Here is a 15,941-nt window from a genome sequence, read left to right on the forward strand (position 1 = left end):
GCCCGTCCTTCCCCCTTGTCTGAGGGCAAGGGGGGGTCAATTTTGGAGGGTAATTTTTCAAAGTCCATTTTGAATTTCTTTCGTTGAAATGCAAGAGTTGGAATATTTCAATAGTGTTTGGTTTTGGTTTAGCTTGTCACTGTTACATTTTCTTGATTTTTCAAAGTTTATTTTTAATTTATTTCGTTGAAATGAAAGAGTTTGAATATTTCAGGAGTGTTTTGTCATGATTTACCTTTTCACAGTTACATTCTCTTGATTTTCAAAGTTCATTTCGAATTTCTTTCATTGAAATGCAAGAGTTGGAATATGTCAGTAGTGTTTTGTCGTGGTTTACCTTGTCACTGTTACATTCTCTTGATGTTTCAAAGTTCACTTTGGTTTTATTTCATTGTAATGCAAGAGTTGGAATATTTCAGTAGTGTTTTGTTGTGCATTAGCTTGTCACAGTTACATTTTCTTGATTTTTCAAAGTTCATTTTGAATTTCTTTCGTTGAAATGCAAGAGTTGGAATATTTCAGTAGTGTTTTGTCATGGTTTAGCTTGTCACTGTTACATTCTCTTGATCTTTCAAAGTTCACTTTGGTTTTATTTCATTGAAATGCAAGAGTTGGAATATTTCAGTAGTGTTCTGTCGTGGTTTACCTTGTCACAGATACATTATCTTGATTTTTCAAAAGTTCATTTCGAATTTCTTTCATTGAAATGCAAGAGTTGGAATATTTCAGTAGTGTTTTGTTGTGCTTTACCTTGTCACGGTTACATTCTCTTGATCTTTCAAAGTTCACTTTGGTTTTATTTCATTGAAATGCAAGAGTTGGAATATTTGAGTAGTGTTCTGTCGTGGTTTACCTTGTCACAGAATGGTTTACCTTGTCAGAGTTAAATTCTCTTGATTTTTCAAAGTTCATTTTGAATTTCTTTCGTTGAAATGCAAGAGTTGGAATATTTCAGTAGTGTTTTTTTTTTTGCGGTTTACCTTGTCACAGTTACATTCTCTTAATTTTTCAAAGTTCATTTTGAATTTCTTTCCTGGAAATGCAAGAGTTGGAATATGTCATGGTTTACCTTGTCACAGTTACATTCTCTTGATTTTTCAAAGTTCATTTCGAATTTCTTTCATTGAAATGCAAGAGTTTGAATATTTCAGTAGTGTTTTGTCGTGGTTTAGCTTGTCAAAGTTACATTCTCTTGATCTTTCAAAGTTCACTTTGGTTTTATTTCATTTAAATGCAAGAGTTGGAATATTTCAGTAGTGTTCTGTCGTAGTTTACCTTGTCACGGATGCATTCTCTTGATTTTTCAAAGTTCATTTCGAATTTCTTTCATTGAAATGCAAGAGTTGGAATATTTCAGTGGTGTTTTGTTGTGCTTTACCTTGTCACAGTTACATTCTCTTGATATTTCAAAGTTCAGTTTGGTTTTATTTCATTGAAATGCAAGAGCTGGAATATTTCAGTAGTGTTCTGTCGTGGTTTACCTTGTCACAGAATGGTTTACCATGTCATAGTTACATTCTCTTGATTTTTCAAAGTTCATTTTGAGTTTCTTTAGTTGAAATGCAAGAATTGGAATATTTCAGTAGTGTTTTGTTGCGGTTTACCTTGTCACAGTTACATTCTTTTAATTTTTCAAAGTTCATTTTGAATTTCTATCATTGAAATGCAAGAGTTCGAATATTTCAGTAGTGTTTTGTCGTGGTTTACCTTGTCACAGTTCCATTCTCTTAATTTTTCAAAGTTCATTTTGAATTTCTGTCCTTGAAATGCAAGAGTTGGAATATTTCAATACTGTTTTGTCATGGTTTACCTTGTCACAGTTACATTCTCTTGATTTTTAAAAGTTCATCTTGAATTTCTTTAATTGAAATGCAAGAGTTGGAATATTTCAGTAGTGTTTTTTTATGGTTTACCTTGTCAGAGTTACATTTTCGTGATTTTTCAAAGTTCATTTTGAATTTCTTTCATTGAAATGCAAGAGTTGGAATATTTCACTAGTGTTTTTTTATGGTTTACCTTGTCACAGTTACATTCTCTTGATCTTTCAAAGTTCATTTTGGTTTTATTTCATTGAAATGCAAGAGTTGGAATATTTCAGCAGTGTTCTATCGTGGTTTACCTTGTCACAGATACATTCTCTTGATTTTTTCAAAGTTCATTTCGAATTTCTTTCATTGAAATGCAAGAGTTGGAATATTTCAGTAGTGTTTTATTGTGGTTTACCTTATCACAGTTACATTCTCTTAATTTTTCAAAGTTCATTTTGGATTTCTTTCGATAAAATGCGAGAGTTGGAATATTTCAATAGTGTTTTGTCGTGGTTTACTTAGTCACAGTTACATTGTCCTAATTTTTCAAAGTTCATTTTGGATTTTTTTCGTTGAAATGCAAGAATTGGAATATTTCAGTAGTGTTTTATTGAAGTTTACCTTATCACAAATGCATTTTCTTGATTTTTCCAATTTTATTTTGAATTTATTTTGTTGAAATGCTAGAGTTGGAATATTTCAGTAGTGTTTTGTCATGGTTTACCTTGTCACAGTTACATTATCTTAACTTTTCAAGTTAATTTTGAATTTCTTTCATTGCAATGCAAGAGTTGGAATATTACAGTAGTGTTTTGTCGTGGTTTACCTTGTCACATTTACATTCTCATGATTTTTCAAAGTTTATTTTTGATTTTATTCGTTGAAATTCAAGAGTTGGAATATTCCAGTAGTATTTTGTCATGGTTTACCTTGTCACAGTTACATTCTCTTCATTTTTCAAAGTTCATTTTGAATTTCTTTCTTTGAAATGCAAGAGTCGGAATATTTTAATAGTGTTTTGTTGTGGTTTACCTTGTCATAGTTACATTCTCTTGATTTTTCAAAGTTCGTTTTGAATTTCTCTCATTGAAATGCAAGAGTTGGAATATTTTAGTAGTGTTTTGTCATGATTTACCATGTCACCGTTACATTCTCTTGATTTTTCAACGTTCATATGAATTTCTTTCATTGAAATGCAAGAGTTGGATTATTTCAGTATTGTTTTGTTGCAATTTACGTTGTCACAGTTAAATTCTTCTGGTTTTTAAAAGTTCATTTTGTAGTTCCTTCATTAAAATGCAAGAGTTGGAATATTTGAGTAGCGTTTTTTCGTGGTTTACCTTGTCACAGTTACGTTATCTTAATTTCTCAATGTTCATTTTTAATTTATTTCATTGAAATGCAAGAGTTGGAATATTTCAGTGGTTTACCTTGTCACAGTTACATTCTCTTGATTTTTCAAAGTTCATTTCGAATTTCTTTCATTGAAATGCAAGAGTTGGAATATTTCAGTAGTGTTTTGTCGTGGTTTAGCTTGTCACAGTTACATTCTCTTGATCTTTCAAAGTTAACTTTGGCTTCATTTCATTGAAATGCAAGAGTTGGAATATTTCATCAGTGTTTTGTCGTGCTTTACATTCTCAGAGTTACATTTTCTTGATTTTTTCAAAGTTCATTTTTAATTTCTTTCGTGAAATGCAAGAGTTGGTATATTTCAGTAGTGTTTTGTTATGCTTTACCTTGTCATAGTTACATTTTCTTGATTTTTTCAAAGTTCATTTTGAATTTCTTTCATTGAAATGCACAAGTTGGAATATTTTAGTAGTGTTTTGTCATGATTTACCATGTCACCGTTACATTCTCTTGATTTTTCAAAGTTCATATGAATTTCTTTCATTGAAATGCAAGAGTTGGATTATTTCAGTATTGTTTTGTTACATTCTCATAATTAAATTAAATTAAATTAAGAGTTACATTCTCTTAATTTTTCAAAGTTCATTTTAAATTTCTATCATTGAAATGCAAGAGTTGGAATATTTGAGTAGTGTTTTTTCGTTGTTTACCTTGTCACAGTTACATTATCTTAATTTTTAAAAGTTAATTTTGAATTTATTTAATTGAAATGCAAGAGTTGGAATATTTCAGTAGTGTTTTTTCGTGGTTTACCTTGTCACAAATACATTATCTTAATTTTTCAAAGTTAATTTTAAATTTATATACTTCAAATGCAAGAGTTGAAATATTTCATTAGTGTTTTGTCGTGGTTTACCTTGTCACAGTTACATTTCTTGATCTTTCAAAGTTCACTTTGGTTTTATTTCATTGAAATGCAAGAGTTGGAATATTTCAGTAGTGTTCTATCATGGTTTACCTTGTCACAGATACATTCTCTTGATTTTTTCAAAGCTCATTTCGAATTTCTTTCTTTGAAATGCAAGAGTTGGAACATTTCAATAGTTTTTTTTGTTATGGTTTACCTTATCACAGTTACATTCTCTTAATTTTTCAAAGTTCATTTTGAATTTCTTTCGATAAAATGCAAGTTGGAATAATTCAATAGTGTTTCGTCGTGGTTTATCTAGTCACACTTGCATTCTCTTAATTTTTCAAAGTTCATTTTGGATTTCTTTCGTTGAAATGCAAGAGTTGGAATATTTCAGTAGTGTTTTGTCACGGTTTACCTTGTCACAGTTACATTCTCTTGATTTTTCAAAGTTCATTTTGTATTTCTTTCATTGAAATGCAAGAGTTGGAATATTCCAGTAGTGTTTTGTCGTAGTTTACCATGTCACTGTTACATTCTCGTTATGTTTCGAAATTAATTATGGATTTCTTTCTTTGAAATTCAAGAGTTGGAATATTTCAGTAGTGTTTTGTCATGGTTTACAATGTCACCGTTACATTCTCTTAATTTTTCAAATTTCATTTTTGATTTTTTTTGTTGAAAAATGCAAGAGTTTGAACATTTCAATAGTGTTTTATTGTAATTTACCTATCACAGTTACATTCTCTTGATTTTTCAAAGTTCATTTTTAATTTCTTCCGTTGAAATGCAAGAGTTGGAATATTTCAGTAGTGTTTTGTCACGATTTACCTTGTCACAGTTACATTCTCTTGATTTTTCAAAGTTCATTTTGAATTTCTTTCATTGAAATGCAACTGTTGGAATATTCCAGTAGTATTTTGTCGGAGTTTACTTTGTCACAGTTACATTCTCTGGATTTTTCAAAGTTCATTTTGGATTTCTTTCGATGAAAAGCAAGAGATGGAATATTTCAGTAGTGTTTTGTAATGGTTTACCTTGTCACAGTTACATTCTCTTAATTTTCAAAGTTCATTTTGAATTTTTTTCTTTTAAATGCAAGAGTTGGAATATTTCAGTAGTGTTTTGTCATGGTTTAACTTGTCACACTTACATTTTCTTGATTCTTAAAAATTTATTTTGGATTTATTTCATTTAAATGCAAGAGTTGGACTATTTCAGTTGTGTTTTGGCGTGGTTTACCTTGTCTTAGTAACATTCTCTTGATTTTTCAAAGTTCATTTTGAATTTCTTTCATTCAAATGCAAGAGCTGGAATATTTCAGTAGTGTTTTGTCATGGTTTACTATGTCACAGTTACATTCTCTTGATTTTTCAAAGTTCATATGAATTTATTTCAATGAAATGCAAGAGTTGGATTATTTCAGTAGTGTTTTGTTGCGGTTTACCTTGTCACAATTACATTCTCTTAATTTTTCAAAGTTCATTTTGGATTTCTTTCGTTGAAATGCAAGAGTTGGAATATTTCAGTAGTGTTTTGTCGTGGTTTACCTTGTCACAGTTACATTCTCTTAATTTTTCAAAGTTCATTTTGAATTTCTTTCCTGGAAATGCAAGAGTTGGAATATTTCAATAGTGTTTTGTCATGGTTTACCTTGTCACAGTTACATTTTCTTGATTTTTCAAAGTTCATTTTGAATTTCTTTCGTTGAAATGCAAGAGTTGGAATATTTCGGTAGTGTTTTGTTATGGTTTACCTTGTCACAGTTAAATTCTCTTGAATTTTTTTCAAAGTTCATTTTGAATTTCTTTCATTGAAATGCAAGAGTTGGAACATTTCAATAGTTTTTTGTCGTGGTTTACCTTGTCACAGTTACATTTTCTTGATTTTTTTTCAAAGCTCATTCTGAATTTCTTTCATTGAAATGTAAGAGTTGGAATATTTCAGTAGTGTTTTGTTGTGGTTTATCATGTCAGAGTTACATTCTCTTGATTGTTCAAAGTTCATTTCGAATTTCTTTCATTGAAATGCAAGAGTTGGAATATTTCAGCAGTGTTTTGTCATGGTTTACCTCGACACAGTTATATTCTCTTAATTTTTCATAGTTCATTTTGAATTTCTTTCGATGAAATGCAAGAGTTGGAATATTTCAATAGTTTTTTGTCGTTTTTTACCTTGTCAGGGTTACATTTTCTTGATTTTTTTTCAAAGTTCATTCTGAATTTCTTTCATTGACGTACACGAGTTTGAATATTTCAGAAATGTGTTGTTCTGTTTTAACATTTCAGACTAACATTCTCTTGATTGTTCAATGTGAATTCAGAATTTTTCTCTTTGAAATGCAAGAGTTTGAATATTTCAGTAGTGTTTTGTCATAGTTTAGCTTGTCACAGTTACATTTTCTTGATTTTTCAAAGTTTACTTTGGTTTTATTTCGGTGAAATGCAAGAGTTGGAATATTTCAGTAGTGTTTTGTTGTGGCTTACCTTGTCACACTTACATTCTCTTAATTTTTCAAAGTTCATTTTGAATTTCTTTCGATGAAATGCATGAGTTGGAATATTTCAATAGTGTTTTGTCGTGGTTTACCTAGTCACAGTTAAATTCTCTTGATTTTTCAAAGTTCACTTTGGTTTTATTTCGGTTAAATGCAAGAGACCTAAAATAATGTCCTGAAATAAACATGCAAATTCGACATAGCTTTATTTAATTTTTTTAAGGTTAATTTAGACAAGGTTACGTGCGCGCACGTAATCAAGAGAATGTAACTGTGACAAGGAAAACCACGACAGAACACTACTGAAATATTCCAACTCTTGCATTTCAATGAAAGAAATTCGAAATGAAGTTTGAACAATCAAGAGAATGTAACTCTGACATGATAAACCACAACAAAACACTACTGAATTATTCCAACTCTTGCATTTCAATGAAAGAAATTCAAAATGAGCTTTGAAAAAAATCAATAAAATGTAAATGTGACAAGCTAAAACACCACAAAACACTATTGAAATATTCCAACTCTTGCATTTCATCGAAAGAAATTCAAAATAAAGTTTGAAAAATTAAGAGAATGTAACTGTGACAAGGTAAACCACGACAAAACACTGCTGAAATATTCCAACTCTTGCATTTCAATGAAAGAAATTCGAAATGAACTTTGAACAATCTAGAGAATGTAACTCTGATATGGTAAACCACAACAAAACACTACTGAAATATTCCAACTCTTGCATTTCAATGAAAGAAATTCAAAATGAACTTTGAAAAAAATCAAGAAAATGTAACTGTGACAAGGTAAACCACGACAAAACACTATTGAAATATTCCAACTCTTGCATTTCATCGAAAGAAATTCAAAATGGAATTTGAAAAATTAAGAGAATGTAACTGTGACAAGGTAAACCACGACAAAACACTGCTGAAATATTCCAACTCTTGCATTTCAATGATAGAAATTCAAAATGAACTTTGAAAATTCAAGAGAATTTAACTGTGACAAGGTAAACCATAACAAAACACTACTGAAATATTGCAAATCTTTCATTAGAACGACTGATATCCAAAATGAAATTTGAAAAATCAGGAAAATGTAACTGTGACATTGTAAACCACGAGACGCCACTACCTAAATGATCAAACCTTCGTATTGCAACTAAAGAAATTCAAAATTTACAATGAAACAGCATGAGAACGCAACTATGACAAGGTAAACCACAACAAAACACTAGTGAAATATTCCAACTTTTGCATTTCAACGAAAGAAATTCAAAATGAACTTTTAAAAATCAAGAAAATTTAGCAGTTACAAGTTAAATCAAAACAAAAAACTAATAAGTAATTCCAACTCTTGCATTTCAAAGAAATAAATTCAAAATGAACTTTGAAAATTAAGAGAATGTAACTGTGACAAGCTAAACCATGACAAAACACTACTGAAATATTCCAACTCTTGCATTTCATCGAAAGAAATCCAAAATGAACTTTGAAAAATCCAGAGAATGTAACTGTGACAAAGTAAACTACGACAAAATACTACTTTAATATTCCAAGAGTTGCATTTCAATGAAAGAAATTCAAAATGAACTTTGAAAAATCAAGAGAATGTAACTGTGACTATGTAAAACTTGACAAAACACTACTGAAATATTCCAACTCTTGCATTTCAACGAAAGAAATTCAAAATAAACTTGGAAAAATCAAGAAAATGTAACTGTGATAAGGTAAACTGCAATAAAACACTACTGAAATATTCCAACTCTTGCATTTTATCGAAAGAAATCCAAAATGAACTTTGAAAAATTCAGAGAATGTAACTGTGATAAGGTAAACCACAACAACAAAAAAACTATTGAAATATTCCAATTCTTGCATTTCAAAGAAAGAAATTCAAAATGAACTTTGAAAAATCAAGAGAATGTAACAGTGACATAGTAAACTACGACAAAATACTACTGTAATATTCCAAATCTTTTATTTCAATTAAAGAAATTAAAAATTAAATTTTAAAATTCAAGAGAATTTAACTGTGACAAGGTAAACTGTCACATAACACTACTGAAATATTCCACCTGTTTCATTTCCACGAAAGAAATTCAAAATGAAACTTTGAAAAATAAAGCAAATGTAACTGTGATAAGGTAAACTGCAATAAAACACTACTTAAATATTCCAACTCTTGCATTTCAACGAAAAAAATCCAAAATAAACTTTGAAAAATCAAGAGAATGTAACTGTGACATGGTAAACTACGACAAAACACTACTGGAATATTCCAACTCTTGCATTTCAATGAAAGAAATTCAAAATTAACTTTGAAAAATCAAGAGAATGTAACTGTGACAAGGTAAATCATGACAAAACACTACTTAAATATTCCAACTCTTGCATTTCAACGAAAGAAATTCAAAATTAACTTTGAAAAATCAAGCAAATGTATTTGTGAGAAGGTAATCTGCAATAAAACACTACTGAAATATTCCAACTTGCATTTCAACCAAAGAAATCAAGAATGAACTTTGAAAAATCAAGAGAATGTAACTCTAACAGGGTAAACCACGACAGAACACTATTGAAATATTCCAACTCTTGCATTTTATCGAAAGAAATTCAAAATGAACTTTGAAAAATTCAGAGAATGTAACTGTGATAAGGTAAACCACAACAACAAAAAAACTATTGAAATATTCCAACTCTTGCATTTCAAAGAAAGAAATTCGAAATGAACTTTGAAAAAATCAAGAGAATGTGTCTGTGACAAGGTAAACCATGATAGAACACTACTCAAACATTCCAACTCTTGCATATTAATGAAATAAAACAAAAGTGAACTTTGAAAGATCAAGAGAATGTAACTGTGACAAGGTAAACCAGTACATAAAACTACTGAAATATTCCAACTCTTGCATTTGAATTAAATAAATTCAAAATTAACTTTGAAAAATAAAGAAAATGTAACTCTGACAAGGTAAACCATAACAAAACACTACTAAAATATTCCAACTCTTGCATTTCGATGAAAGAAATTCAAAATGAACTTTGAAAAATCAAGGAAATGTAACTGTGACAAGGTAAACCATGACAAAACACTATTGAAATATTCCAACTCTTGCATTTCCTGGAAAGAAATTCAAGATGAACTTTGAAAAATTAAGAGAATGTAACTGTGACAAGGTAAACCACGAAAAAACACTACTGAAATATTCCAACTCTTGTATTTCAATGATAGAAATTCAAAATTAACTTTGAAAAATTAAGAGAATGTAACTGTGACAACGTAAATCGCAACGAAACACTACTGAAATAATCCAACTCTTGCATTTCAATGAAAGAAATTCATATGAACGTTGAAAAATCAAGAGAATGTAACTGTGACATGTTAAACCATGACAAAACACTAGTAAATTAGTTAAATTTTTTAATTTCAATGAGATAAATTAAAAAAGAACTTTGAAAAATCAAGAGAATGTAGCTATGAAAATGTAAACCATAACAAAACACTACTGAAATATTCAAAATCTTGCATGTCCACGAAAAAAATACAAAATGAACTTTGAAAAATTCAAGAAAATGTAACTGTGACAAGGTAAACCATAACAAAACACTACTGAAATATTCCAACTCTTGCATTTCAAAGAAAGAAGTTCAAAATTAACATTGAAAAATTAAGAGAATGTAACTGTGACATGTTAAACCATGACAAAACACTACTGAAATGTTCCAACTCTTGAATTGCATCGAATGAAATCCAAAATGAACTTTGAAAAATCAAGAGAATGTAAGTATGACAAGGTAAACTACGACAAAACACTACTGGAATATTCCAACTCTTGCATTTCAAATAAATAAATACAAAATTAACTTGAAAAATCAAGAAAATTTAACTATGACAAGGTAAACCATGACAAAAAACTACTGAAATAGTCCAACTCTAGCATTTCAACTAAGGAAATAAAAAATGAACTTTGAAAAATCAAGAAAATGTAACTGTGATAAGGTAAACTGCAATAAAACACTACTTAAATATTCCAACTCTTGCATTTCAACGAAAGAAATCCAAAATGAACTTTGAAAAATTAAGAGAATGTAACTGTGACTAAGTAAACCACGATAAAACACTACTGAAATATTCCAACTCTTGCATTTTATCGACTGAAATCTAAAATGAACTTTGAAAAATTAAGAGAATGTAACTGTGATAAGGTAAACCACAACAAAACACTATTTAAATATTTCAACTCTTGCATTTCAGTAAAAGAAATTCAAAATGCAGTTTGAAAAAATCAAGAGAATGTATCTGTGACAAGGTAAACCCCGATAGAATACTACTGAAATATTCCAACTCTTGCATTTCAATGAAAGAAAATCAAAGTGAACTTTGAAAAATCAAGAAAATGTAACTCTGACAAGGTAAACCATAACAAAACACTACTGAAATATTCCAACTCTTGCATTTCAATGAAAGAAATTCAAAATGAACTTTGAAAAATCAAGAGAATGTAACTGTGACATGGTAAACCACGACAAAACATTATTGAAATATTCCAACTCTTGCATTTCCAGGAAATAAATTCAAAATGAACTTTGAAAAATTGAGAGAATGGAACTGTGACAAGGTAAACCACGACAAAACACTACTGAAATATTCCAACTCCTGCATTTCAATGATAGAAATTAAAAATTAACTTTGAAAAATCAAGAAAATGTAACTGTGATAAGGTAAACCGCAACAAAACACTACTGAAATATTCCAACTCTTGCATTTCATCGAAAGAAATTCAAAATGAACTTTGAAAAATCAAGAGAATGTAACTGTGAAATGGTAAACCATTCTGTGACAAGGTAAACCACGAGAGAACACTACTGAAATATTCCAGCTCTTGCATTTCAATGAAATAAAACCAAAGTAAACTTTGAAAGATCAAGAGAATGTAACTGTGACAAGGTAAAGCACAACAAAACACTACTGAAATATTCCAACTCTTGCATTTCAATGAAAGAAATTCAAAATGAACTTTGAAAAATCACGAGAATGTATCCATGACAAGGTAAACCACGACAAAACACTACTGAAATATTCCAACTCTTGCATTTCAATGAAATAAAACCAAAGTGAACTTTGAAAGATCAAGATAATGTATCCGTGACACGGTAAACCACGACAAAACACTACTGAAATATTCCAACTCTTGCATTTCAATGAAAGAAATTTGAAATGAACTTTGAAAAATCAAGAGAATGTAACTGTGACAAATTAAACCATGACAAAACACTACCGAAATATTCCAACTCTTGCATTTCAATGATAGAAATTCAAAATGAACTTTTATAAATTAGGAGAATGTAACTGTGATAAGGTAAACCCCAAAAAAAAACACTAATGAAATGTTCCAAATCTTGCATTTCAACGAAAGAAATTCAAAATGAACTTTGAAAAATCAAGAGAATGTAACTGTGACATGGTAAACCATTCTGTGACAAGGTAAACCACGACAGAACACTACTGAAATCACTAATCCAATCAATCCAATCACTACACTACAAATACACTACAATCCAATCACTAATTAGAATCATTCACACTCCTATTATTCAAAACATTAATTATATCGTTCATAGTGTCCAATTTGCAAATCCCTTTTTGCGAAAATGTCAAATACTCACTCTCTTTGAAAAACTAAACCAGACTATATCCACCAAACCAGACTATACCCACCAAACCAGTCCTTGCTATAGCTTCCATAGAATTCCATATGCCATGTGAGGAAGCTCTGAATCTCTTTGAAAAGGTGTAGAGGGGCATCAGAATTCCATATGACTGTTAGAGTTCCTTGCTATAGGGGTATCAGAATTTCTTGCTATAGGGGCATCAGAAATCCTTGCTATAGGGGCATCAGAATTCCTTGCTATTGTGGAATCAGAATTCCTTGCTATAGGGGCATCAGAATTCCTTTCTATAGGGGCATCAGAAATGGAACCTCTTACCCTACTGGAGACAACCCTTTTCATATAAAGAATAATCTGTGCAAAAAGGTTTCAAATCTGATCATTGCTTTCAGTTGAAAAGCTCTTTTTCATTTAATTTCTGATTATTTTCCAAATCATACCCATGCCTAACCAAGATATGATTTGAGGTACCAGCCCCTTAAGTTGCTTTTTTTTAGTTGCTTTTAAAATATGCAAATAAATAAGTATACATTGATTAGTTTCGTCCTACGTTTAAATTTGCTATTTAAATTTTGGAAAATATTTTAATATACTTAAAAAATTTGCGATGAATAGTAATTTTGGTAAAAAGTCTATTTCGGTTGGATGAAAAGGAGTATTACTGTTTGTACGGATTGAAATCCTGTGAGAATTTTGATCTTCTACATAACTGAAGCCATCACAGCCTTTAAAATGGATTTTTTTGTCAAAATACACGACCTACATTTGTTTAAATACATTAAAGTACTTCATATAAATAGAAACAAATATTACCATTTAAAATTGCTGAAAACTTTGTTCCTGGGAGTATTTGCAACCCCAAAGAAATTTCCTGGCAGGGCTGATGATGACCTGCCTTGCCTTTTCCACCTCTGTGCTGGTAGATATGGGAATGTAACAATTTAGCTGTATAGAGAAACATTTTAATTAATTCCTACTCCCCCTACCTCTTTCAACAGTTACCTGAAACCTCATGAAGAGTAGCATAAGCAGTTTGTCCATTCAAACTTACTCTTTTAGGAATCTACTCTACACTCACCTAAACAATGACTCGCCCCCTCTCATTATAGCTGATACACAATTACAGATCACAAAACGTAGCCTAATTTCATTACAAATAAAGTGAATCAACTTGGTTGAATCCAGTACTGCCACCGTGTGGCATTACTTCTTTTTCAACTGGAAAGCCTTAGATATAGTTATTGATACTTTTAAATCAATTAGCTCCTCATAATTTTAAATTGATTGCAAATTCGTCCTCTTTGGGGTAAAGTCGTAGTTTGGTGCCCTAAAATGGCAGAAAACAAGACTTTCCTCTGGCCCAATCTGTATGGTCAAAAGAGCTTTAAATTTACGTTTAAATGAGCTCCCTCCATATTATCTTGGACCTTCGGTTTGATACAATCACCCTTGGGAAAAAACAAAACAAATAAACATGTATCGACGATGTTTCTTCTGAAAAAAAAAATGCGAAATTCCACATTTTGAAGATTCGCTTGCCTTTTGGGGGGTGTTTCTCCCTTTCTCAAAAATCAGGCAAATTTTCTCAGATTTTTGGTTTTGGGTGGGTAACAATAAAATAAAAGAATTTTATATATTTAGAATCAGCATAAAAAGCCAATACAGCCGGTGTAGCAATTGTCACGAGAAGTTCATTTTCAGTTTTGGTGAATATTGGTCCAGGTCACTTTTTACTTCCAGGTTTTTGTATCAAAAACTGTTTTTTTTTTTTTACTTTTTTAACGAATTTTTTTTAACTTCTTCATTTTATTTAGTTGTTAGGACCATAAAAGAAAGATGGTCAATTTTACATCTGGATAGTAAGTTTAAATTTTGTTTTTATTTCGGTATTCCATTTTTTTTTTTTTTTTAATGTCCGAACATATAAGGGGTTTAAGTTCAGGGCGAGAAATGTCCTATTATAAAAGAGATACATTTTACATGGCCGTTATAAAATCAAAACGTGGTATCTATGCAGGCAGGATGATTTTTGAGAATCTCTAATTCTTCTGTAAGCTATTCTAAGGCGTAGAAAATTGCATAAAGAAAAGTCTACATCTATTATAATCTGCGGAACCAATAAATCTTTCTGTAATTTGGGTTTCAGTTTGATTTTCTTGTAAAATTAAATACATAATAATTAAATACATTATTGAGTTATTAAATTGATGCCTTTGCCAGGAATCCTTGTCGTTTAAAATTTACTGTATTTTGTTTAATTTTAAATGCAATTTAATTGCTCTTTTTATTTGAGAGTTTTTTCCTAAAAGTATTTAAAAATAAACTGATTCCTACAGAAAAAAAAATCCTGAAATACATTCCCTGTCACCCAACCACTGCTGCTATTTTGGCTCTGTCCGCCCTCCCCTGTAAAATTTCCTGCCACCGCCTTTTATCAGTGTTTTTGATACATGAGTTGCCTCTGGAATCATTCTAAGCAAAGGCAGATAGAAAATTAATGGTGGGGGTTGATAAAATTTGGCTCCCCCGTAGGTATTTTTCGCCCCTCCAACTCTGTAATTAGTACGACTTTTGGTCTTCCGAGGGGGAGGGGGCATATGACCTTGAAACCACCTGCTGGATCCATCCCTGTTTGCAAGTAAATAAAGGAGCTATCTCGTTTGCTCTGTGTCAGTACAGTAGGTACTTGGAATTATTTAAAGCATACAACTAACAAAAACATAAATAAAATATACATATTTTCAAAGACGAAATTATTCGAAATGGAAAAAGCTTTCACTGTATTTTTAATAAAATTTAAATTTCTGATTTACATTACGAAAGTATCCTCCAGGAGCATAAATTAGCTCCTTACACGTTCAAAAGTTGAATAAATTTTCGTAATCAGGAAATCCAAAGTTCAAAAATCACATTCGCGCATGTGATATTACTTAATGACAAGAAGTATGGAAGATCAAAATTAGCCAAGGAGCTTTGCTTGTGTAATATGCCAAACAAGACAATTTTCAAAAATAAAATTATATCAACGATCCACCAGGCAAATCCATATGGCTGACTGTTATTTTTCACGATCTTGCGCTAGCTCTTCAGCAAACAGGAGTCAGCAGCTCTCCCACTTTCTGCCAAACTTCTGAAATCTACCGATGGTATCAAGGTCGTTTTTGACAGTTGCCCACACATTCTTCAATTGACCGCCATGATGTCTGCGCTAATCTGACAAAGGAACAGCTAGAAACATTTACTTTATGGTGCGGTCAGTTGGTCTTCTCAGGACATGGTCAAGCCATCGCAGTCATAATCGTGGCTATGGCCTGGATGTTACAGCAGCAGTGACGCAAATCAGCATTTAAGATTTTATCGGAGCATCAAATCCTCAGGATTTTTCGTAAACAGCGGTGGTCAAAGACTTTTATACCATGGAGATGAAACGCCTTCAGTGGCCAAGTTTCAACTGCATAGAAAAGAACAGATCTAACGGCCACTTTAATGGCACATAGTTTTGTCTTGAAACTGATCTCCCGTCGGTTCCACAAATCGTGCAGGATTTGGGACAATATGGCTTGGGATTTGTTGATTCTGTTCTGTACGTCAAGGTCACAGCCCCCACGAGAGTCTATTAGCGAGCTATAGGTGAAACTATCGACTTTTTCCAATTCCTGTCCGTAAAGCATAAGCTGATAATCCGACTGTATATTTAGGTCCAT

At 31.1% G+C, this 15,941-nt stretch overlaps 1 protein-coding gene across 1 annotated transcript; it reads right to left on the minus strand.

The window, feature by feature from the left end:
• Window positions 1-15,602: 15,602 nt before the first annotated feature.
• LOC148948881 (uncharacterized) lies at window positions 15,603-15,941 on the minus strand. The gene has a single exon (XM_089095047.1). It carries the CDS (start codon window positions 15,939-15,941, stop codon window positions 15,603-15,605), a length of 339 nt encoding a protein of 112 aa, XP_088951173.1.

This window comes from Artemia sp. Qi Xiang Cuo, chromosome 9 (genome assembly GCF_049724085.1).
Source record: "Artemia sp. Qi Xiang Cuo chromosome 9, ASM4972408v1, whole genome shotgun sequence".
In the NCBI taxonomy this organism is placed as follows: domain Eukaryota; kingdom Metazoa; phylum Arthropoda; class Branchiopoda; order Anostraca; family Artemiidae; genus Artemia; species Artemia sp. Qi Xiang Cuo.

What these genes read in the sequence shown, in the direction of transcription:
- LOC148948881 (XM_089095047.1), bottom strand. Translation starts at nt 15,941, where the DNA reads ATGGACCTAAATATACAGTCGGATTATCAGCTTATGCTTTACGGACAG.